The sequence below is a fragment of the Polypterus senegalus genome, chromosome 6 (genome assembly GCF_016835505.1).
Source record: "Polypterus senegalus isolate Bchr_013 chromosome 6, ASM1683550v1, whole genome shotgun sequence".
NCBI lineage: Eukaryota > Metazoa > Chordata > Cladistia > Polypteriformes > Polypteridae > Polypterus > Polypterus senegalus.
Window position 1 is genome coordinate 107,663,509 of NC_053159.1, and position 26,147 is coordinate 107,689,655.

At 38.2% G+C, this 26,147-nt stretch overlaps 1 protein-coding gene across 1 annotated transcript in view; it reads left to right on the forward strand.

Annotated features, from left to right (window-relative positions):
* aatf (apoptosis antagonizing transcription factor) overlaps positions 1 to 26,147 on the forward strand; it is a 148,671-nt gene that overhangs the window by 94,693 nt on the left and 27,831 nt on the right. The window contains exons 5-8 of the mRNA XM_039756722.1: positions 439 to 553; positions 3,640 to 3,847; positions 3,946 to 4,116; positions 4,648 to 4,731. Of these exons, the coding sequence (XP_039612656.1) occupies positions 439 to 553; positions 3,640 to 3,847; positions 3,946 to 4,116; positions 4,648 to 4,731 (578 nt within the window). The remainder of the gene's footprint in view (positions 1 to 438; positions 554 to 3,639; positions 3,848 to 3,945; positions 4,117 to 4,647; positions 4,732 to 26,147) is intronic.

Sequence of the window (26,147 nt, forward strand, 5' to 3'; positions counted from 1 at the left end):
TTGTAGTCATTTTGAAATAATCAGGCTTTTAATTCATTGATAACAAAGCTTGTGCCAGGTAGCACAAGAGCACTGATGATACACAAGGACAAAGTACATATTTTGTATTTGGTACCATTTAAAGCAAATGTTACTTAATCATCACAGATAGAGGAAGAAAGGGATTTTCTTAAATTTTCTTCCTGTATAACATCTTGGACATGTCTCCTTACTTAGACAACAGGCATATTATTCAGCAGACTCCTTTTAGCTTATAATATTTCTTTTGCAGTTTTCCTCAATGGGTTTGTAGATATTTTAAGTTAAATATAATGCTTTGTACATGGAATGAAATAAATGTTAAATCCAACAAATTGAGTGGAGAATATTTCATTGTGACCAATCTGTATTTTGCTCTTTGTGTTATCTTTTTTCATGTAATGTTTTGTCTTTTTACAGCTCACAAAGCCCTAAAAGCCCTGCAGAGGTCACTTCTGGAGCTGCAAGACGAGTTGTTCTATCAGCATCCTGACACAAAGAATTTAGTTGACAACAAGGAGAGTACAGATGACAGGTATTTAAGGAATCAGAAAAAAACATTCTGTCTGCTTAGAGCTCATAAAATTGCACAAATTTAAAGTAGTGATCAAAACTGTCTTCAGATATAAATCTGCTGTAGTACTCTGCCTCAAACCAAACTTTTAATCACCTTTTTGGCGTGAATGACTGAGAAATAAAACACAGTCATCTTATTGATTTTAATATGAAGACAGCCTGTAGCCCTGCATCATCTACACCCATGTGTTTCAACGGGTGGTCAGTCCTTGGAAATTTCCTGCTGGTCCACTAAAAAATTTCGCTCAAAATCATGTAATGGCTACATGATTCAGGCGCTACATTGTTGCTGGGCAAGTGGGACACTGCACACTACAACGAGTATAGGCAAAATGTGAGGCCACTGAATTGCCAGTATTGAGTCAGCTCGCCTGTCGACAACACATTGCAAAAAATCTTATTTTATCATGCTTGTGCATATTGTTTTCTAATATTGTATGGTGGTATTTTGAAAAACAAGTTATTTCATAAATTTGAAACCCTACAGAATAGAGACAAAAAAAGTCAAACGGCAAAACCTTTTAACCTTATTTAGTAGAGGCAAGGACAATATTCAGGAGAAAAGTAGTGATGGTACCGAAAATATACCAATTACTAGTGCTTCAAGTTTAGAAGAAACAAAGTAAAATAAATATGCTGAATCCTCAGAATGTGCAATACAAACCAAAAAGAGAAAGGGAAACTTTGTTAGGCATTATGATAAGGAGTATTTAGTTTTATTGTAGATACCCCCTTCCCGACCCAAATCTGTCGCCACGGATTTTGTGCGTAGCCTGTTCCAAAATTCTGTCAAATGACGCTATGAAACCTTCCAAACTCGCTTATCATTTGCATTCAAAGCATAGAAATTTTACTGATAAGCCACTGGACATTTCTCTTCAAGGGTCTTGCACACATATTTTTATATTGAGAAATAAAATGGATGCATTCAAAATGAAACTGGCTCTTTGGTATAGTCACGTACAAGAAAATGTTAAGTGGTTCCACGTTTGGGAGAATTTTTGATTGCTGCTGATTTCAACCAGAAAGTCATATTCAACATAATAAGTCAACATTTAAGGGGATTAGCTGAAAACTTTAATAATTATTTACCTGAAAATGAAGATACTTGTAAAGGTAACCTCTGGATTAATAAGACTTTCTTGCAAGATATAAAATCATGCACACTTGCTCCTCGTGAAAAACAAAAGCTGATCGAGTTGTCTTCTGATGTCACTGTGGTGTCCAGACATAAAATGCAATCATTGTCTCAATTTTGGATATCACTCGAAAAAGAATATCCATCTCTGAGTTATAAAGCTATCAAAATTGTTGGTCATTTTTTCGACTTCCTATTTGTGTGAAAAGATTATTTCAGCCTTGTCAGTAATAACCAAACAAAGAAATCAAGTGAATGTTAATGCAGCGCTTCGCCTCTCAGAAACAACTCTGCAGCTAAGTATATCAAATTTTATAACAAAGAAGTAGCAGCAGGTGTTGCACTAACTAAAAATTGTAATTTTATAACATTAGATTTAATAAATAAAATACTATCTACATTGGTTTTTATTTCTGTCTTAGCCGTCAGCTGGTCCGCAAAATATTTCTCCTATTTTTTGTCGGTCCGCAGGTGTAAAAAGGTTAAAGAACGCTGATCTACACCAATTATATGTTTTAATCTTAGAGTAACATTTTCAAAAGGAAAACTGCACTTCAACAAAAATATAAATAAACCTATTAGATAGGTAAACCTATCATGTTCTACCTGACCCACTGGGATCATTTACTTAAAATAGTGTACTTTCTTATTCACATGTGTACTCATTTTCATTCTTCCTTCTTGTTTTTCTAGAATAGCTTTTCCTTGTAAGCCTTTATAATTTAGGATATGTCCACAGAGTTGTTAGTCACCATTAAACACCTCTAAAAGACTTAATTATCATTATACTGGTTCCTCATATTTATGATTTACCTATTGGCGGAAATTCAATTTAAAAGACTGTTAGAAATGTCATTTACCATGGTACTACTAAAAAAGTATTTTGTGTTTACCATACTGTCTTTATATCCAAATAGTTTTTTCTTTGTTTTTTAATCTGCTCTTATACTTGCACTTACTGTAGTTCTGAAAAATCTTTAAGTCGTTTTAACTATTTCAGGGGTCACTGCACTGTTTGCAGCTTTAGTATCAACTGATTAGCGCATATCTACATACTAAGAAAAATAGTAAATAAGTTCAACAGACTATGTACAAATGGAGAAAGTTCCAAATGATCAACAGTTTACAAAGAATGGGCCATCCCACTAAGTTTAGCTGATTCTAAAATCTCAAGAAACCTTTAGGAACACCAGATTAACATCAAATGATATGAAAAAACTTCCTCTTCACTTGCATTGTACATTAGCTAAATTCTTGTTTACTATCTAAGAATGTACTCTTTTTCAGAAACATAATGACCAATGCTAACTGAGCCAAGATTTCAAAGTAAAAATGTAACTTATACAGAATTATAATAAGGTCCTAAATATTCAAGCAACACTGCCCTTGCTGCATAACAGATGAGAATTTTGGAAACAGTGTAATAATATGTGTAAACTTGTTAGAATTATTATGATTAAAACCATTATGCAAAAAAATTGACTGTTGTTTAAATTTTAAATCAAAGTAAGTCAGAATTATTATTCTTTAAAGAAAGCTATAGGGACCCTTCTTTCACTCAATTCCCTTTTCTAAACCACTTATTCAATTTATATTTAGGACAAATATTAATGAAGGTGTTGAAAAGCAGCTATTAATAAGACAATTACATGTTCATTTCTATCTTAATGTTTGACCATTGTAATAACTTGCTCCAAATGTCACTATATTCCATTATTTTGAAATATAAAATGGTCATAATTCATGACAGTATTTCTAAACTTGACAACTGCCCTGAGTGCTTGTTTTTTGGCTTATCTGGGACATTGTCTTGCCTAATGCTTTTTATACTTAATTCCATGCACTATTACATGTCATTTTAGTGAAAAATCATACTGTAAAGTTTTTAGTCTTTTTTTTTTTTAAAGCGGTGATGATGTTCCCAGTGAGAATGATGAATTTGAAGAGCAGCAAGAGGAAGTTAATCCAAAAAAAGGCCCACCCAAACGCAAACTAGAAACAAGTGAATTCCCAGAATTCATAGCAAAACGTTTTAAAGCATTCCAAAGGTATCGCAACAGTACACTGCAGAAGTGGCATGACAAGACCAGACTGTCATCAGGCAAGATAGGCAAGGTGAATGCCTCTTTTTCTGAATTTTCTTCAGTTAAAACTGCTAGTTATGTGAAGAATAACTGAAAATTGTCTTTTTTTAATACTTTGCTTTTTTTCAGGCCTTTAGTGCATTTGATCGCAATATCCTTTCTCAGATTGACCAGATCATGATGGCAAAAGACAGACTACTAAAACGAACCCAGACTAAGCGATCCATGTACAGGGTTCTTGGGCATCCAGAACCAAAGCCTGATGATGTACTCCTGAAAGAGAGATTGCAGGAACAACCAGTAAGTCCCACTTGCAGAAAGAGTCTTTTTAAGTCATGGCCCTTTGGTATTTCATAAATCTGTTAATTGTAATCTACTGTATGGAGCCTGATACAGATCTTAATAAATAAAAGTTCTTTCTGCCAGCTTCATGTGGATTGGTCTTTTGGAACCAAAAATTGTTCCCCTATCACATTACTCTAAAGATTCTAAAGAATCGCTCTGGCACATTTATTTTAAAGAGTGTAGGAAGTATTTCAGGTCAGGCGGAACGCAGACAAAGTAGGGAGTATACACCAAAAGAACCTAATAGGTTTTCACTCTGAGTCTCAAATTCCTAGTGTGCTCTGTGGGTAACTTGCAGGGTACTGAAGTCCAGGTATGCTGCCACATAGCTTATCAATGTCAAAAGTAAGCCAGAAAGCCAACTCACTTGTACCATTCATTATGAAAGGAAATGGCATGCACATTTAAGTATGGCTCTTTTTTTTGGAAAACTGTTATTTGACCATCTGAAGCTTCATTAGATTATATATCTTTTTTTGTAAACAGGAATCTGAATGTTTAGAAAAAAATGCAACCTCAATGAAAGAGTTTAATGAAGAGATTTTTGATGATGATGACTTCTACCATCAGGTTGGTGCATTGACTTGCATTTCCTATAAGCCTAATTTATTTTTGTATTATTTACATGATGATGATTAAGTGTAGGATGTCAGTGTGAAACATAGGTCTCTGTTGCTTCCTGGATAAGACTTTGTCTTCTGTCTTAAAGGCTATAACAAGTCCTTAAAGCTTATGTTAACTTAACAAAGTGAATAAACATTGTTTTTTCACAGTAGTATGTAGTCAAGTCATCAAAAACCCTGATAAATTAAATTTGTTTATGTGTATGTTTGTGTTAAAGAATATGACTGGTGTTTTTGAAACCAAAATTATTTTTTTGGAAATTCTGCCATGCATTCATTTGACCTGCAAACTTTGTGTTTTCATGTTAAGTCTTAAAAAAGTGCAAAATGTAAAAAATGTAGTTACTTAAAAATGACATTTGATGAAACTGCAAACAAATATAAGGCAAAAGCCATTATTAAAACTTTCCAAATGTATCCAGTTCAAAATACATAATGTTCCTGAGTTGAATCACGTCTTGAGATTGAGTGCATAACTATAGTACCATAGCTATACATACACAACGTTTCATCCCCAGGTGGTTTGTGGTAGCTAGCTTTATGAATGTTGCAGTAGATAGAAAATATTTGATAATGATTTGAGGACTTTGTCCTATTTATTTTTTTCTGGCAAAAGTAAAAAAAAAAAAAACAAACAAAAAGAGCATCTTTTACACCAAAGATAAAAAGGTGAAATGTATGACTTTGTTCCTAAATCCTGTCTATATGAGCCAAAATACACCCATGAATATAGCATTAACAGAGTGAAGACAAGAACAAAGAGAGAAGAAATGCAGCTATACAGTAAGGCTTAGAACAATTGCCAAATGGTGACATACATGTGGAAATTACAAAATAATCCTTGCCAGGGACGATTACCTTTGGTGCAGAGAGTTGAAATTATTGCTGCTATCACTGAGTTTATATGTATCTAGCAATTAACTTATTGTGTCATATCATATGTGTTATTAAGAATTCAAGGGAATGAGCATTCGTAGTTTTCTGAAATTAAACTAGGAAGAAGAAACTAGAAGAAGCAATTAAATCAGGAAGATCCGAACAGGAAACTTTCATTGAGTAAGTTTGTTTATTGATCTCGCTTACATCTCCCTTTAAGTGCCAAAAGCCAGTGTTTTGCTAAAACATATATAGACACATTATTTACTTCCGGTATTGTACTCTAGAACCAGAATTTGCACAGCTGGTAGTTGTTCACATGAGAACTCCACCTATACCAGTATTTGTGAACCGAGAAATTCTGTTTCTCCCCCAGGAAATTCATGCCAAGAAAGTAATTCCTGCCTTCTTCTTTTTGTTGCTATTAACATACATGACTATATGCCACAGTTGTGAAAAAATAATTTTGGTTTCAGATATTTCCAATTTCTACTTATTACTCCTTCACCATTCTTCAAAGCTTATTTTGATAACAGTATTACTATATATGGTTCTTCAGCAATTTAGAGTTAAGTTGGCATAACTTTGGAAGGGATCCACAGCAATAGGATGTGAAATGCCATAGGATTATATGAATCCATATAATTAACAGTTTATATTTTTCATTCTGGTATCCTAGAAGTGCAACTATTAAATAGTCAATAATGGGCCTTGACTAAGACTTTTTCTCAAATGTAGTATTACAGATTGAATAACTACACAAGCACTTTGATTTTTAAACTTGCATTTTTTTGTCTTAACTGTACCAAGTTATATTTCATTCAGAAGCATAACAAATGCTGCATGATTGTAGCAAAACAATGACATAGAAATATCTCGGGCTTCAAGTGTATAACTATTGTTTGAGAAATTAAAAATGTTTTGGTAACCTGGGATGTTTCCAAACAGTTAAAAAATTTAATTACTTAAAGTAAGTGTACTTTGTTTCAAAGACATCCTTGAAGAGACAGTTTTAAAAATATTTCTCTGTATGTACACATGTATCATGTAAGCAACAGCTATAGCCAAAAAAAAATTATTTGTATTTGCAAACTGCTTTATGTCAAAATTTAGATAAGTAGATAAATTAATGTAAAATTAAAATCTAGGGTGATACCAAGTATTATTAGAGTCATGTGAAAAAGTGCACCATGTAAAATCGTTTTTTTTAACATTTGTCAATGTCAACTTTATTTATATAGCACATTTAAAACAACATAGAAATGCTGTGGCCAAAGTGCTTTACGATAATAGAATTAAAGAAAAACATACAATTAACATGAATAACATAAATAGAAATAAAATAAATGAACATAAATAAAATAAATAATAAATAGATGTAATGTTACATAATCACAATGTGGAAACCATCAGTATTACTAATGGTCACGGAATGCAAGTGAATAGAAATGAGTCTTTAATCTCGTTTTGAACAGTTCAATTGTAGACGACTCCTTTATGTGATGAGGTAAAGAGTTCCACAGGCAAGGAGCAGCAACTGCAAAAGTCCTGTCCCCCTTAGTTTTACACTTGGTATGAGGGACAACAAGAGAAAACTGACCAAAAGATCTAAGCACTCTGGATGGCTGGTGTAAAACACACAATTCGGATAAATAGGCAGGAGCAAGCCCATGTAAGGATTATATAGCAGCTAGATTTTAAAATCAATTCGAAAACTGACAGGCAGCCAGTGTAAAGAAGCTAATATTGGAGAAACAGAGTCATACTTTCTTGCCCCAACCAGAAAGGAAGCAGCAGCATTCTGGACCAACTGTAACCTGTGTATCAGGGATTTGCTAATCCCAGAATGCAGCGAGTTGCAGTAATCAAGGTGAGAAAAGATAAATGCATGAGTAGCTTTCTCAGGATCCCTAGAAGATAAAATATGGCTTGATCTTACCTAATAGACAAAGCTGGAGAAAGCAACTCTTGACTACAGAATTAACTTGTTTCTCAAAAGAGAGGTTACTGTCAAAGATAACACCTAGATTGCGGACTTGAGGTTTGCAAAAGACAGAGCCGAGAAGTCCAAGACCAATCTGGGCTTTAGCTGATGGACCCACTATAAGCACCTCCATTTTATTTTGATTCAGATCAAGAAAATTATTAGCTATCCAGGATCTTAGTTCAGAAAGACAGTTGTGCAGTTGATGTATTGCAGAGATAGGAATATAAACCTGTGTATCATCAGCATAGTAGTGAAAAGAAATGTTAAATTTCCTAAAAATAGCTCCAATAGGGTGTAGGTATATGGAGAATAAGATAGGACCCAAAATGGATCCCTGAGGAACACCACATTTAAGAAGAGCAGTGGACAAAAAAGAGGAATTTAAAGTGACTGAAAAGTGTCTACCAGTTAGATATGACCTGAACCAGTTAAGAGCAGCCCCTTTAAGCCCAACAAGATGTTCAAGCCGCAACAGCAATATTTCTTGGCCAATAGTGTCAAAGGCAGCAGTCAGGTCCAGGATAAGGACTGCAGCGCCACCTGAGTCAGTAATAATAGAGATGTCATTGAATACTTTAAGGAGGGCCATCGCAACACCATGATAACGCCTAAAGACAGATTGGTAGATCTCAAATAAATTATTGGAGCTAAGGTGATCAACCAATTGATTATAAGTAATTCTTTCTAATATTTTAGCCAGAAATGGCAATTGGGAAATCGGGCAAAAATTGGCTAAAACTCCAGGATCTAATTCTGCCTTTTTTAGACCAGGACACACTGCAGCATGTTTAAAAAATGAGGGCTCAACCCCTGCACTAATAGAATCATTGATAATGGCTAGTAAAGATGGACCCAAAACATCAAAGGCTTCCACTAAGAGGCGTGGTGGTACAATATCAAGAGGACTGGGAGCTGGTTTAAGGGTGTCAATAGTTCTTTTTAGCTGTGAAAGTGAGATAGGATCAAAAGATTCGAATACAATATCACGATTAACAATAGGAAGTTCATAGTCAGTTGAAACAATACCACAGTGAATTTTATCAATTTTACTGACAAAGAACGAAAGAAATTGCTGACATGAAAGAACAGTGCTAATTAATCCCATCACAGAATGAAGTTGAATGGCCATATTAATTAAATTAAATAAGACCCTAGGATTTTTAGAATGACGGGAAACTAAATCAGCGAAGAAATCATGTTCATCTTTCTTAACTGCAAGCTGAAAGTTGAATAGAGAAGTCCTAAAAATTTGTTTAGAAACAATCAGACCATCTTTTTTCCAACGCCGGTCCGCAGTTCAGGCGCGACGCAGCGATCGCATAGTTTCATTTAGGAGCAGGTCTTCCCTTATTACAGCGTATCTTGAGCGGAGCAATTGAGTCAAATACCGTTTTATAAAAAGAATGAAATTATAAGACAGAATCATCGATACAATCATATTGGACATGCACATCAAGAGTAGAGAATATGGTTTTAAAATTGGATATAAAAGAAGAATTTAAAAAGCGAGAGCAGCGTGAAGCACAGTTAGTAGTAGGGACATCTACAGTGAGATTCAAATCCATCATTATAGAAAAGTGATCAGTAAAAGAAACATCGCATAAATCAATATCATTAACTGAAATATCACGTATAAGAACGAGATCAAGGGTGTGACCGAGAGAGTGAGTTGACATATTAATATGCTGGATAAAATCAAATGATTCCAATAGTGATAAAAAGTCATTAACCAAAGGTTTTGATTGACAACAAACGTGAATGTTAAAATCACTAACAATAAATACTTCGTCATGGGAGAGTGATATCAGCCAGGAGATCAGAGAATTCAGAAATGAATATAGCATTAATTACAGGAGGTCTATAAACCACAGCAAGCAACAAAGAAGGAGAGCTGCACACTTCGAAAAGTTGCAGTTTGAAGTTACTAAACACGGACACTTTGTAAGGCTCCGACACAAGAATATACTTTTAAAAACAATGACAATGCCCCCACCACGACGAGTCGGAGTTTAAAAATGAAAAACCTGATGGTACCAAGTCAGTAAAACATGAAGAGTCATCATTTACAATTCAGATCTCAGTGATGAAAAGGAAATCCAGATTATTTGAGATAATAAAGTCTTGGAGAATAAAAGTTTTATTGGACACTGATCTCATGTTCAAGAGAGCAGCCTTGATAGAAGTAGAAGAGCTCATAGCGGGATGAGCACGGGTGAGCATGTGTTTACTCCCTGAGAGTACACCGAGGAAAAGCGATGCCGCCTTGAAATGGAGAAATTACATCCGGTTTCCAGCGCCCATGAACCAGGAATGGATTCCTGTGCAGGAGAAGATGGGTCGTAGGCAACTTGCAGGCATCAGGAAACCAAGCTCTCGGACTTGAGTCGGCGTTGTTTAACAGCAATGCTGGCTCTTTTTCCACGTCGGCGGCAGGTGCGCTTGTGTCTCCAAGAGGCATTCAGCTCACTGATACAGGTGAACACCGCCGTCCTGGTGAAGAAGTCAGCAGATGAATAAAACAGAGGTGGAGGATCACATAATATCCCAGCAGGAGATGAAAATTGAGAGGAAAGCAAGCAAGAAAATATGTTAAGTAGAGAATCACGATTGTAGGACAGTGGTCGTTGAGATAAACTAATTAAAAAAAAACAAAGATAAAACATAGATTAGCGAGACGAACAGACAGCCAGCCACACCAGTCTTTATGAGCATATCAAGATTTGACCTTCATGTAAACAGTATCTATGGATACCGGTGCCATCTTGCCACATTTACACTTTGTAGTCATTTTTATAATTTAAACTAGCAAAATACCCGCGCTTCGCAGCGGCGGAGTACTGCATTAAAATTTTTAATAATAAGAACAGTAAACCTTTTTAAACTAAGGGAAAATATGCCAATAATTATTTGTTAAGGATCTCTTTGTATACCATGTTGTCAGTACGGCCCTCCGGTTGTAACTTGACCAAGCTGTGCACTGAGCTTACTCTTAAGGATGCAATGTACAGTTGGCCATGTGAACAGTAATCTTGTCTCAAATCTCACAGCTTGGATTGCTGCTGTCATAATCGGTTTGAGTTTCATGGTTTGTTTCAATTATGACAGTATTTGCTGGATTTGTTGTGTTGAAGTGACATTTGGCATCTGTCAAGTGTTGTAAGCACACAACCGGTTTCATCGATAAAATAACATCCAGCTTTTGAGAGTTTAAACATTCATAAACATGAAAGTGTGCACTACTGAAATCGTCACCTGTGAATCTAAGATGTTTTAAGAGGCATTGGCGGTTGTCGAAAGGTGTAAAATATTTGGCCATTTCGGTACACTTGAAAGCAACAACCGAACAATTCAGTGGCAGCCATCAACTCACATGCAGAACCATAGGTAAAGGGCTTAAGCATTTCACTCTTATAGTGCTCCTGTGTAGTATAATTATCTCCTGTATCGTCATCAGTCCACACCTTGAACCTGTCCCAGTCATTCAATATTTAAGACACAGTGTTCCTCCGGATATCAAGAGTGAGCCTGAGATGGCCGTGCAATATGATCATCTCGATAGACATGGTAATGGGGGTTGGAATGATAAAGGAAATGGGTACCTGAGCAATGTAAAGTAAGTGTAAAATACCTACACAATAACTATAATTGTAATAAACAAACAATAAAACAGCTGAGAAGCTGTGGATTAAACAAAAAGGCTGTAGTTATCAGTAGGGAGACGTGAATCCCGTGGCGAGGAAGGGAATGTAGAGACGGGCGACGGACGGTCTTATATAGGCAGGCAGCCAACAACGTGGGAGGCGTTGGGATGGGGAACCCAACGCCGCCTCACACGGCGACCGAGCTGCAGGCTATGGACGCATATATGTACGTAAGTAGGATTCAGTTAGCGTTGGGAACCCGTGTACCAAATTTCTTGAAGATGGGCCCATAAGTAACAAAGACTGTTGAAAAGTTCAATATGGCGTCTGACAGTGGCATCATACCACCGAAATAAATACCAAATTTCAGCCTTCTACCTACACAGGAAGTTGGAAAATTAGTAACGTTGGAAAGTTCAATATGGCGGCCGACAGTGGTGTCATACCATCGAAATAAGTGCGTACATCGGTTTCGGTTAGCACAGGGAAGCCACCTACTAAATTTCGTGAAGATGGAGCCATAAATAAGAAAGTTCAACATGGCGGACGTTGTCGACCGTTATGACCGTTACGTGTAGAATTTCGAAATGAAACCTGCTTAACTTTTGTAAGTAAGTTGTAAGGAATAAGCCTACCAAATTTCAGCCTTCTACCTACACGGGAAGTTGGAGAATTAATAATGAGTCAGTGAGTGAGTGAGTGAGTCAGTCAGTCAGTGAGGGCTTTGCCTTTTATTAGTATAGATAAACATAAATAGAATTTTTTCATGTGGTAAAAGTAAGTCCTTCCTGCCTTTTCGTGAAACTTACTCATTTATGATGAAGGCAGACACAGTTCTGCAGTAACCCCTAACCAGTTCTGCTTACAGCTCATTACTGCCCTGCTTGCTCGACATACTGACAAGTTTGCACAAGGGGCTATATTCATCAATGAGCAACAGAAAAACAAAGAACAATAGTAGGATGGAGACTCTATTGCTTTTATAGGGCTATAAGTGTACATAAACTACAAAACAAAAGGCCTTTGGTAAAAATTGATCTCCTCATCATGTTGTGGAGGACTGTCGGCTCTGTGCTCCGGCCCTCACCCCCAGGCCGCCAGGAGGAGCTCTCCCGACAGCAGGATTGTGCCCCGAGTTCCAGCAGGGCCTCATGGACTATGTAGTATTTATACACAGCCCTGCTGGATACCTTGGGGGCCACCGGGAGTCTCTGTAAGGGGGCTCGTGGGCTCTTGTGTGCCCTATAACCCGGGAGTACGTCACGTGACAGGAAGGAACAACGTGCTCCCGGGTTGAAGAAAAGGACTGTTTACCCTGACCCGGAAGGAATAAGGAACTGTGGTCTGATTGGGCAGGAACACCTCCGGGTCAGAGTGTATAAAAGGACTATGGGCCAGTCCAGACACTGAGCGGAGCTGGGAGGTAGGAGGGCGAAGTGTCTGGGCGAGGAGGAGAGATTATTATTGTGTTGTTTATTTAAATTTATGAGTAGTGTGCAGGGTGCTTGGTGCACTGTGTTAAAGAAAAATAAAGAGTCTTGGACTTTTACCTGGTGTCTAGCGTGGTACCTGAGGGTTCAAGGGAGCACTAGCGCCCCCTACTGCCACAATGTACACTAAACACTATATTAAACCAGATCGCTAAAAATCAAATAAGCAACAAACAAAAGGGGATGAAAAATGAGCAAAACATAGTATTGTTAGGGTTTTGGTTTCTGGTTTTGTTTTTTTTAATAAGATTTTTGTCCCCCTGTGTATTTGTGAGATCTAGGTCTAGGTAAACATGAATCTGAAGTTTGTTTTTGTGAATTCCATTTTCTTAAGGAGTTGTCTAATTTTTTTGACCGTTTCATCTGCCATTTTGCGTTTTCCATGATCGCCATTGTGTTTGGTTCCTGTCATTAGGACTGCCTGGGGATACAGTATGTCTTCTGAGGTCACAATGTTTGGGTAATGATGCAATGGGAGAAAAGGCCATCCTGGAATTCTCTTCTTTATCTGAGCTGTGGAATTGACACCCTTTTTCAGATCTTTCTAAAAAGATTCTTAGCCTTAACATTTCCTGTTTTTGACTTTTTGTTTTGAATACTCAATCAGGATTTCTTGTTTTTGCTTTGATGCTCTTGTTTTTGGCCTTCCTGTTTTGGGCCTTTTTCTGTTTACTTGTTTATCTTCTGGTGCACTCTCAAACTCAGTCTGTATGCAGATGTAACAATTACATAAAAAAAATTATTTGAAATATATACGCTATTCACTCCACTGCATTAACATATATTGCAAAACATAAACTGACACATTATCTCAGCTCTGCCTATTTATTATCAATAGACTGTTTTTTGAAATAATGTTTTTGGTAAGGGCAGCATGGTGACGTAGTCGTAGTGCTGATGCCTTAAAACAAGTAGGCTGCGGATTCCTTCTGCTATCCAAAGACATGCATGTTAGGTGAATTGTTATTGTTAAATTGATCCTAGTGTGTGTGTCTGTGTGTTCACCCGGCGATAAACTGGGGCTCTGTCCAGGGATTGTTCCTGCCTTGTGCCTTATGCTTGCTGGTGTAGGCTTCACAGCAACTCTGCCCTGGACAAGCAGGTTAAGAAAATGGATTGATAGCACTGACTACACAGTCCTGCATATATGGGCCACTACAATGTACAGTATAAAACTATACAGGCCTTTTACATAGGGGAGTGGAGGTGAAATTTGGGAGACTTTAGAGGTTACCTTGAGAAACATTTCGAAAACACTTCTCTAGATTGTTCAGATTAGGAATTTTGCAGGTCCACACAAAGATATTCCCTTAAACAAATGTTGACACTGCATTATCATGTATTGTAGAGCTTTCAAGGAATTAAAACAAAATATTTTCTTAAGCATACTGAAAAACATTTCTCTGCAATGCTGTGTTTGTGACTTGGAACTCTCTGCCCTTTGGCTTTAAGGATAAAAAAAATTAAATTGGTCTGTATATCCCCTCTACAATGGCCCTGTCAAGCATGTGACCAACATATTTGACTATAGAGATGACAACCAGTGACAGATACAGAATTGTATTTGTATTTTTATCCAAAAACATTTCATTTGAGCTTACCCGGCCATAAACATTTGCAGTAAGATATTTATGCATTGTTTCAAACTCATGGTTTAGTTTGAGATTTCTTGTATATCTGTCATCTAGGATAGCTTTGTGGAGTTACTGTGGTGTTGGTGACTCATTATCTAATTCCTCACCTCACTTTATATTTCCTTGAAGTATGTTGTTGGCTTCACACTGACATTCTTTATTGTTTTTTTAGTTGCATGATTGCATTTGGTTGCATGGTCTGATTTGTCCAGTTTAGGCATGATCCTATACGATAAATTTCTGTTTTGACAATTTCAGTAGACTGATCTCACAGGTTTATTGTAAAGTGTAATTGTGCTTTAGAATTTCTTTTTTTTTTTTTTTGGTCACTCTTGGTTTGTGCTTTTGAAATACATCTTCCATGACTTGATGTGAATATCCTTAAGATATCATATTTAAGTCTAGGTGGAATTCAGCTCCTGACTGAGGAACCTTACACACATATCTTTATTTTGGAAACAAGTGAAACACAGTGCATACAAAGAACTGATTAACTACTCGTGTGGTGTGTTTAAGTCCTTTGAATGTGGATCAGTGCCATACATTCCACCTAACCACAGAACCTATCTAGAATGAGGTATATGCAATAAAGTGAAATAACAAAGCCACTACTAAAATAAATGAAGGTGCTATAGAAGTTAAATTCAAAGACATCCTGTATCACCTTATCCAATTGATTGTTCTTTCATTTCAAGAATTTAAATCAAAAGTGACACGATATATACAGTATGTCTATGTAGTGCAGCAGTGGCATTATATTCTGGAAGTGACCATGTTTGGTATAGTCACAGATCATAACTCACTTGGCCTAGAAAGTTCAAGTGATTAAAGACATCCTCCCACATGAGCAGTATATGTGCACAATTCTTTGACCAATCTATGACCACATTATGACCAATGTATGTCAGAGCCTGTCCTGCTATCTTTTATGTGCTGAATGTGGTAGATCCCTGCCTAGTTCTGCACCTTACTGCACAGACATTATCCCTGAGGCCTTTACTCCCACTCTTATTTCCTGACTGTCTATCACACTTGATCAGGTGAGAAGAGTTAGAGAAGGTCTGTATTGACAAAACAAATGGACCTAATGATATCCGCCAAAGAGTGTTCAAAGCATGTGCCAGAAAGTTCTTTGGGGGCCTGCATAGTTCCAAGACCTCACAATGGCCACTTCATTGCTCTAAAGCAGTGGTTCTTAAGTCCAGTTCTGGGGGCCTCCTGTAGCTATAGATTTTCATCCTGACCAATTTCTTCTTTAATTGGGCACTTATGTTACTTAAGCAAGTTGTTACTTCATAGTTTGATACAATAAAGAAAAACACACAATCTAGAAATTATAAACAATTTGTATTGAATGAAGCAGGAGATTATGTGTTAGAAGCATATTTATTTTTTTACTTGTACATATGTTATTCTTTTTAGCATTCTGGTTATTTTTGTCATTATTTACTAGTAAACACACAAGTGGTCAGCACCAAAATGAAAGTGGCTGCTCTTTCACATCCAGTGTTGCTTGCATCAGTGTCTGTCTCTGCTCAACATTCATTTTTAGTATTCAGATGCTATTAAGAGAGCAAAAACTGCCGAAAAGCTGAATTTAAAATAAAATGACTTAATGAGTTAAACAATCTAAAGATATGGCAAAAATACAAATATTTACTAATTTCTAATAAACGTACACTAGTTTTCTGAATGAAAAATAACAGAATAAATAAAGGGGACAGCTAATATAACAAAAATATTGATTACAAGTAAAAAATTAATGTATATGAACTTGGGACTAACTTGAGAAGCACTACACTAAAGGACAACTGATCAGAAGCTTTCACATCACATACATCGTGAAGACTGGAGAAGTTGGCCCAGAAACAACTGTCACCCTGGTTACAAACCATCTTAGCTCTCTGTAGCTTACCTGCTAGGCACATGCTTTAGATTGATAAATGACACTCTGTTCTGTTTGCTCCACAGAGAATAATTCAACTTGGGGGAAAACTGGCCACTGTGGTCCGCATCATGTTCTTTGATTTTTCCAGTGCCTTTAGGTCCTATGATGTGATCGACAGGCTACTGGAGATGTACTAATACTTAGAGTAGTGTTCTCATCTGTGATGTGACAGAGGAATAATGACAATTCAGTTGATGCCAGAAGCCTAAATAAACTGATCATGAAGGCCAGCCTTATTAAATGATTGACCCTAGATACACAAGATGGAAAAGATGATTTTATAACTAAAGGCAAACATGACAAATGTTCTCCATCCTCTTCATGGTGTACTGTACTAAAGCTCATTTTATTATGATTTGCTAAGAAGCAGTACTTCGACTAATTTTTGCCAACAGCCTTCAGTCAGCATACCATAAATATGCCCTTGAGTAAATTGTATGTTCAGTAGTACTTTGTAGTTGCAAGAATATCACACTTTGCATCTTGTTTTACTGTTTAGCAATATGACACAGTTCTATGTAGCTGCTGAAACAAGTTAAATTCCTCTTGAGGAACAATGTGTGTCCATTAGAAGCACTTCCACTGTGGATTGTGTTCAGTAGCCTGTTTAAGAACAATAACTCAAGTATGACAATAGCCTTTTATAGTATAGGAGCCTGTGCTATTCCATATACATTGTTTAAAATATTACATGAAGAGCCTTATGTAATGTGTTATTGCAGAGGTTCCCAAGCTTGTCTTGACTGCAGATTTTTTATTCCTCCCAATTTTAAAATCATTGCATTATTCTTACTTTTAATTAATCTTATTGTTTGGTGAGCTGGCCTTTTTTTCTGCCCTGAAATTGACAGTGATTTGTCCCCTTTTAATATTCCTTGTTGTTTGCACCTATGCCTGCACTGATTATTGCTAGTACATAATAAATAAAGGAGCAAATTCTACAGAAAAGGGTAAATTAACAATAAATTTAAGCATGTAAAGCTATGGAAAAAATATGCTATTTCATGACATTAGAAATATTTATAGCCTGGATAATTAAAAAAATCTTGAAGATGTGTACCCATAAGACATACAGCAATAAAAACCTAAATAACGTATTGACTTATGGGATCTGAATACTTATGCAGGCAGCATATTTCACTGTTTGACATTCAGTTAAGTTTATTATTACATAGCATTTTTCATGCATCCAAGCACTGTAACACGGTCACAGGTAAAATGCCATTGCTAATTTCATAATGAGTACACACAAAGGCACGCATTTTAAACACAAATAAAACAAAGCCTGCGGTGGGCTAGCTCCCTGCCCGGGGTTTGTTTCCTGCCTTGCACCCTGTGTTGGCTGGGATTGACCATGTAGTTAGGATATAGCGGGTTGGATAATGGATGGATGGATAAAACAAAGCAGTTTCAAACTGATTAACATAAGTGGGATCTAACAATATCTGTTCATTAGCATTATTATTGAACTGCAGCCAGTTGAGAAAAAAAAACTCCAATCAGCAGCATTCCTGCAAAAATATAACCTCTGCTCATTCATAGTTATTGTCAAAAGCAGACACAGTAGGACAAAGGTAAGATGTCTAATGGCATTTAACTAACTTTGTGTCATTTTTTTAATGATCATGTTGAGTTTGTAATAGAAAGTAAATATCAGAATAAGATGTGTGTACTCGCTTGTAATTCAGCCACATTTGAAAATGTACAATACTTTTATAAGGCACTATGTATATAACATAGCAGCCTTTTTTTGTTTAAATTGCTTTACATACATTGTTTAAACATGGAAACTGATGAAGTTCTGTTACTTAGTCACTTTTATATGTGACAATTTTGAAACAACTATGTTGGAAATTTATCTCTTAGAGTATAAAAATGCTTCAATTTTTACAGCAAACTTGCCTGTGTGCTAAATTTAAAATATGGTCTAGATTTTCGTTTAATTAGGCAATGTCAAGGTCAACTGGTACTTTTCTTAATGTAGCTTTATCAGTATCGGTGGTATTATCGAATGTAGAAGTCTGACTTTATACAATTTGATGGTTTCCTATTGTTCTGCTACTGCACGTGATTGTTTGATTGCTGTTACCTCTCTTTTAGTAATATAATTATAATAATGTCCTTGTCAATGGAGTTCAGTTTCATAAAAATCTATTCTTTAGGCAAAATCCAAGCTTAACCATTTTAAACACATGCTTCTGTTTCCATTAGCCTTCAGTGATCTGTTATTTTATCTACTGTTTATATCCAGTTATTGTATCTCGTTTGAATTCATTGGTATAGTATCCTTAATTAAACAGTACAAGGTTATTTAGGAGAAACTCTATACCTGAAGTGGAAGTATATTCAGTGAGTGTAACTATTTTGGAGAAAAAAATATTAAGAGATATCCTTTTTGTCACTGTCCATCCATCCATCCATCCTCTTCCGCTTATCCGAGGTCGGGTCGCGGGGGCAGCAGCTTAAGCAGAGAGGCCCAGACTTCCCTCTCCCCGGCCACTTCTTCCAGCTCTTCCGGGAGAATCCCAAGGCGTTCCCAGGCCAGCCGGGAGACATAGTCCCTCCAGCGTGTCCTGGGTCTTCCCCGGGGCCTCCTCCCGGTTGAACGTGCCCGGAACACCTCACCAGGGAGGCGTCCAGGAGACATCCTGATCAGATGCCCGAGCCACCTCATCTGACTCCTCTCGATGCGGAGGAGCAGCGGCTCTACTCTGAGCCCCTCCCGGATGACTGAGCTTCTCACCCTATCTTTAAGGGAAAGCCCAGACACCCTGCGGAGGAAACTCATTTCAGCCGCTTGTATTTGCGATCTTGTTCTTTCGGTCACTACCCATAGCTCATGACCATAGGTGAGAGTAGGAGCGTAGATCGACTGGTAAATTGAGAGCTTTGCCTTACGGCTCAGCTCCTTTTTCACCACGACAGACCGATGCAGAGCCCGCATCACTGCGGACGCCGCACCAATCCGCCTGTCGATCTCACGCTCCATTCTTCCCTCACTCGTGAACAAGACCCCGAGATACTTGAACTCCTCCACTTGGGGCAGGATCTCTCCCCCAACCCCGAGAGGGCACTCCACCCTTTTCCGGCTGAGGACCATGCTCTCGGATTTGGAGGTGCTGATTCTCCATCCCAGCCGCTTCACACTCAGCTGCGAACCGATCCAGAGAGAGCTGAAGATCACGGCCTGATGAAGCAAACAGGACAACATCATCTGCAAAAAGCAGTGACCCAATCCTGAGTCCACCAAACCAGACCCCTTCAACACCATGGCTGCGCCTAGAAATTCTGTCCATAAAAGTTATGAACAGAATCGGTGACAAAGGGCAGCCCTGGCGGAGTCCAACTCTCACTGGAAACGGGCTTGACTTACTGCCGGCAATGCGGACCAAGCTCTGACACCGGTTGTACAGAGACCGAACAGCTCTTATCAGGGGGTCCGGTACCCCATACTCTCGGAGCACCCCCTGAATGTAGAAAAAGATCAGGCTTTGATTCTCATAATAATAAAAGATTCTGAAGGGTTCATGGGAGTACAGTAGACCCGTACAAGACGCGGTTCACGGTTAGCAGCCTCCGTCGTTCATGAATTTTTCCTTAGAACCTAACTAATAATTGTTAGTGGAAACCGCAAATATCCTCCACAATTTTTTATGCCTTTTTTCGTAGCCATACTACACTGTAGAGACAGTGAAGTAACTGTAGAGGAAAACGCAGCTTGGGATGGTGAAAGTAGCCAGTCTGAGAGCGTTGTACTCTACTAGAATCTGAAATTGTAACTCCCAGCAGTCTCTGCAGTGGCTGTGATTGGTCTTCTGCTGAGGGTGCAAGGGCTGTTGGGGTCAAAGGATGTCAACGCAGCTTTTAAAAAGAGGGATGGTGACCAAAAGAAAAAAAAAAGTTTTTTGTAATTTGTGTTTCAAGTAGTGCTGGGCGGTATACCGGTTCATACCGAAAACCGTTTTTTATTTTTGATATGATATGGATTTTTCTTATACCGCAACACCGGTTTAAATTGCCTAAACAACGTTCGGAGGTGGAGGCAGCGATCACTGCACAGAATACATTCACTTCATGATATTCCTGCTCTCTGAACATTTACAATGCTAAGATAAATACTTGATATAATTTTCATGATGAAATGCAGTAAAGCATGTTTTAATCATGTGGAGGCACGGCTGCGTGGCGGTTGCACTGCTGCCTCACAGCAAGAGTGTCTCTGGTGTTCCCTGCCTTGAATTTGCATGTCTTTCTGGTGGGTTTACTCGGCGTGCTTCAGTTTCCTTTCAAAGTCATGTAGGATGTGGGGTTTTGTTTTGTTGTATTGACCCTGCTACTGTATGTTTTGCTCGTTTTCACCCTACAATGTCCTGTCGACTCGTTCAGGATTTGCTCCTGACTCGCACACAAATCTTGCTGGGATGGGCGCAACCCTGAATGGATGACATAATTAATATTTTTAAAGTTCTGAACATTCCGTGGGCTAAGTTTATAACTAGTTTTAATTTCACAAAGACGTTTATAGTGTGGTGATTGGTTATGTGGCGAAAGAAAAAGGAAAGATAGGAACTGGGGTTTTGGTACGTCAGACAGACAGCACGAATGCAATAAAGAAAGCCCGCTCAGATGAACATCCATTGAATTCTGTGTTTGTGTCTCCGACCACCAGATCACAAACCCAACATTTACACAATATTTAAGTTAAACCTTTACGATACCCATTCATGCATCCAGTTTTTGGAGCCTCGTCACACCTGCCATAAAGTTCTCTACACTGAACATACACCTGGGGACCCTTTACTGCAAGGGAGCAGCACTACCGCCTCACTACTGTGCATGTTTAATACCTGTTTTAATGCATTTCATCATGAAAATGATATCCAGTATTTATCTTAGCATTCAAAATTTTCAGAGAGCAGGGATATCAAGAAGTGAATGGATCCTCTTAGTGCGGAGGAAGTCAGTTTAAGAAGCGTAGTGATTAACATCTGGGTCGGGGAATACTTAACACAAAGCATTTAATGTGCTGCATTAACTTATGACGGGGTTTGAGAAAATCTAGTAAATTAAACATTGATTTTAGGATGAAGTTTAGTTTACGACATTCTACTTTAATTATAAAATAAACTATGAGAATAAAGTGGAAATGTCGACTTTAATCTCAACATAAATGGTGAGAATAAAGTGGAAATGTTGATTTTAATCTCGACATAAGCGTCAAAATTAAAGTGGAAATGTCAAGAATAAAGTCAACATGTCGACTTTATTCTCGACATATAGTTTGTTTTTTTTCTTCCCTGTGTCCGTATTTTTTTTCTTCACCATGGACCTAATACAATTCCGTTGGGCTATACCACAAATAGCATTATAAATGCAAGTTGCAGTTTTATTATCTATACTAATAAAAGGCAAAGCACTCACTCACTCACTGACTCATCACTAATTCTCCAACTTCCCATGTAGGTAGAAGGCTGAAATTTGGCAGGCTCATTCCTTACAGCTTACTAACAAAAGTTGGGCAGGTTTCATTTCGAAATTCTATGCGTAATGGTCATAACTAGAAGCTATTTTTCTCCATTTACTGTAATGGAGTTGAGCTCGAAAGTCGTGGGGGGCGGAGTTTCGTGTGACATCATCACGCCTCCCACGTAATCACGCAGTACGTAGAAAACCAGGAAGAGCTCCAAAAACCACTGAAGAAAACATACATTATATAATTAAGAAGGCAGCGAAACAATTAGAAGCGAGTGAGTGACATATAAAACCATATTCAGCGGCTCACGTGAACTGACGCAGTGCGCAGACAAAAAGCAACAGTTCCAAAGAGCGCTGAACAAAAACTGAATTACACTGCTACGCTCAAATACACAAACCACACGCCGTGGCCCTATAGTAGAGGCTTTGCCTCTAGCGCTGGTTTCCGAGGTTCGATTCCCGAGAGGGGATGCACTGAGTATGTACGCGCTTCCCGATACATTTTAGCCTCGCATCCCCTTGGTTTGAGGCGTATGAAAAATATGCGGTTAGCAGAAAGACAGATCACCAATTGAAGCTTTATGAATAATGGATACTTTATTCGCAATCAATGATTGTTTTGGTAAAGTCATACTCAGTGTATTCATTAGATGAACGGTAAAAAGTAAGAGCGAGGGGAGGATGACTTATTGAGGCACGCAGGCAAAACCACAATAGCACGCGGGCTCGATGTACTGTAGTGCGTGTCAACTCGATCTGAATTGCAATCACATTTGAAAAATATATCTTTTCAAGTTCTATTTAGTCCATATGTGTCAAACTCAAGGCCTGCAGGCCACATCCGCCCGTGTAATTATATCCGGCCCGAGATCATTTTATATATTATTGTTATTAATGGTCCGGGGATATGAAGCGCTGGTAACACAATAAACTACAGATCCCATAATGCAGTGCTTCAGCTGCCTTGCCGAACACTTACGCGTTAATCAAGTCTAGCTTATGATGCTGCAAGTTATTGCGAAGCTAGCCCACGATACCAAAGAAAAAGGTGATTCTGAACATAGAGCCTTTAAAAACCGATGGGAGGCTGAGTATATGTTTACTGACATTGCGGTAAACCCATGTGTCTCATTTGTGGAGCTAATGTGGCTGTAATTACAGAATTTAATCTAAGACGGCACTATGAGACAAAACATCAAGATAACCTGAAAGACCTGAATGCAATGCACAAGATACAGAAAGCAGAAGAGTTAAAGAAGAATCTGACACTTCAGCAGACGTTTTTACCGTGCAAAATCACAAAGTGATTTCAAGTGAAGCTACTTTTATGGGAGACACAAATGCACCAGTGCAACTTGCCCCACTTTCCCTGTTGCCAAGTAATGTTGAACCAAGTCAACTGGTGTTCCCAAATACGCACTTTGCTGATAAACTGAGCACACTGCGCACTGAGTTCGCACGGCACTTTGGTGACTTTGAAGAACAAAAAAAGAATTTTGAGTTGTTTCGCAACCCATTTGCTGTCGATGTGGAAACTGCACCTGTTCAGATTCAGATGGAGGCGATTGAGCTGCAGTGTAATGGCACACTGAAGGCAAAGTACGATACTGTACGGCCCGCACAGTTTATTCACTCCATTCCTGCAAAAATGCTCCAGCTCCGTCTACATGTGGCTCGAACCTTGTGCATGTTTGGTAGCACATATCTGTGTGGGAAGCTCTTCTCAGTGATGAAGACTAACAAAACAGCACACAGGAGTCGCCTCACTGATGAGCACCTGTAGTCCATCCTGAGAATCTCCACAACACAGAACCTCACACCAAACATAAATGAACTTGTTGCCAAAAAAAGATGCCAGGCTTCCAGCTCTGATAAAATGACATATAAGCAAAGACAACTGAATGATTTGATTTGTTATTGCTAAAAAGAACAATTTTTTTTTATATTTCCAGGTTTTGTTATGCACCATGTTCATATTTAAATTTGTATAATTTTGACAGGATATATTTTTATGGAGAGCAAAATATTATGTTATTTAAGGTTTGAGTTGATTTATTCCGGAATAATATTCTGTCGACTAAATAAAAATTCCTTCTATTTAGAATTTAAATAGAACTTGAACATATACAATAGTTGTGTGTGTGTGTGTGTGTGTGTGTGTGTGTATGTATATATGTAGATATGTATGTATATATATGTGTATATATATGTATATATATGTGGATGTATGTGTATATATGTATGTATATATGTGTGTGTGTATATATATGTGTATATATATATGTATGGATATGTATATATATATATATATGTTTATATGTATGTGTGTGTGTGTGTGTGTGTGTGTGTATATATATATATATATATATATATATATATATATATATATATATGCGTGCAGCCAGTTCAAGCGCAGTTGGCTTGGTGATTTACTGAATCTTATCAATGGCATCAGTTGCACCTTATATATATTGTTCCAGTAGTTTTTAAATTGTTTTTACAGCTCATTAGCAGTATGTAAAATGATTAGTGTTGGAGTAATTGTGATGCTCTTTGCATGAAAAGAAATGTGTTCCATTTCACTTTTTCTTTGTGAATTGTGACATTTCATTAAAAAGTGCAGAAAAAAAGTATTTGGCATCCAGGGATGCATTAACCTCCAAGTATGTGGCAGTTTAAGGGTTAAAGCCCCAAGATGCAGCTGAAACGCCCTGCACTTTCTAAGGCTTCTGGCAATGAAAACGCGCTTGCATGAATTACAGTACATATAGCGGTAACATCGGTATTTTACATTCTAGCACTGTGGGTGACATATCAGTACACTACTGTATAGTATACGGGTTTACCTTTACATTCTTTTTTTAGGTAATGTATTAAGCTGAGGTTGAAATTAAAATTAAAGTGCTTTGGGGGCATATTTAGGGTTTAAACTATAAAAATAGACATTTTTTTAACCACATCGATAATTCATGGTTTTTCACAATTCACAGGTGCTCTAGGATCGTAACCCCCGCGAATTTGGGGGGTGTACTGTATACCCAAACAGTCTACATGTGTTTTGTAGACTTGGAAAAAGCATACACCTGTGTCCTTTGGAGGGGTTCTGTAGTGAGTGCTTCGGGAGTATTAGGTACGAGGCCAGCTGTTGTGGGTTATTCAGTCCCTGTACAAACATAGCGAAAGCTTGGTTCACATTGCTAGCAGTAAGTCAGATCCCTTTCACAGTGAATGTTGTACTTTTCCAAATTGCTGTTTGTCACTGATCCTGTTCATGATTTCTATGGACAGAATTTCCAGGTGCAGCCAAGGTGTGGAAAAGGGCCAGTTCAGTGACCTCAGGATTATATCTCTGCTTATTGCAGGTGATGTAGTCCTGCTGGCTTCATGGAACTGTGACCTTGGATACACACTGGGGCAGTTTGCCGCCAAGTGTGAGGTGGCCAGGATGAGGATCAGCACTTTAGAGTCCAGGGTCATGGTTCTTAGCTGGAAAAGGGTGAAGTGCCCTTTCCAGGTTCTGTTTGAGGTACTGCCTCATGCAGCGGGAGAGTAAGTATCTCAGGATCTTGCTCACAAGTGGGAAGAAGGGAATGGGAGATTGATAGGCTAATTGAAGCAGCATCAGCAATCATGCAGGCATTGTACCAGTCAGTCGTGGTTTAGAGGGAGCTAAGCCAAATGGTAAAGCTCTCAATTCACCTGTCAATCTACGTTCCTTCCCTCACCTATGGTCACGAATGGTAGGTAGTGACCGAAAGAACTAGATCGCTGATATAGGCAGCAGAAATTAGCTTCCTTTGTAGGATGTCTGGGCTCAGCCTTAGATAATTGCAGACATTTGGGGGAACTCAAAAGAGACTTTTTTCTCTACATTGAAAGGAGCCAGTTGAAGTGATTTGGGCATATGATTAGGATGTCTCCCGGATGCCTACCTGGGGAGGTGTTTTGGGCATGTCCAGCTGGGAGGAAACCTTGGGGCAGACCCGGCACGTGCTGGAGAGTGTGAGGGACAAAATGCTGAAACCAGTGTCCCAGCTGGAATTGGTTTGGGGTCCTTACCTAGGCAGAGGCAGCAGTAGAATGGAAGGATGGGGGAGAGTAGTATTTTCAGCTTATTGTTTCCCCCTATGTTGGGGGTGGCAGCTTCCCTGATTATCGGTACCCATTTGGACATCCACAGGGAATGCTCTGAATTGTTTTCCAGGGATGTTGCAGGGAGTTACACTCCCTACTGTTTGGAACTTCCATACGGCCCAGAAGTGCTTCCAATGGGCAATGCCTTGGCACCCAAAGTACTTTCAGATCCTCGATA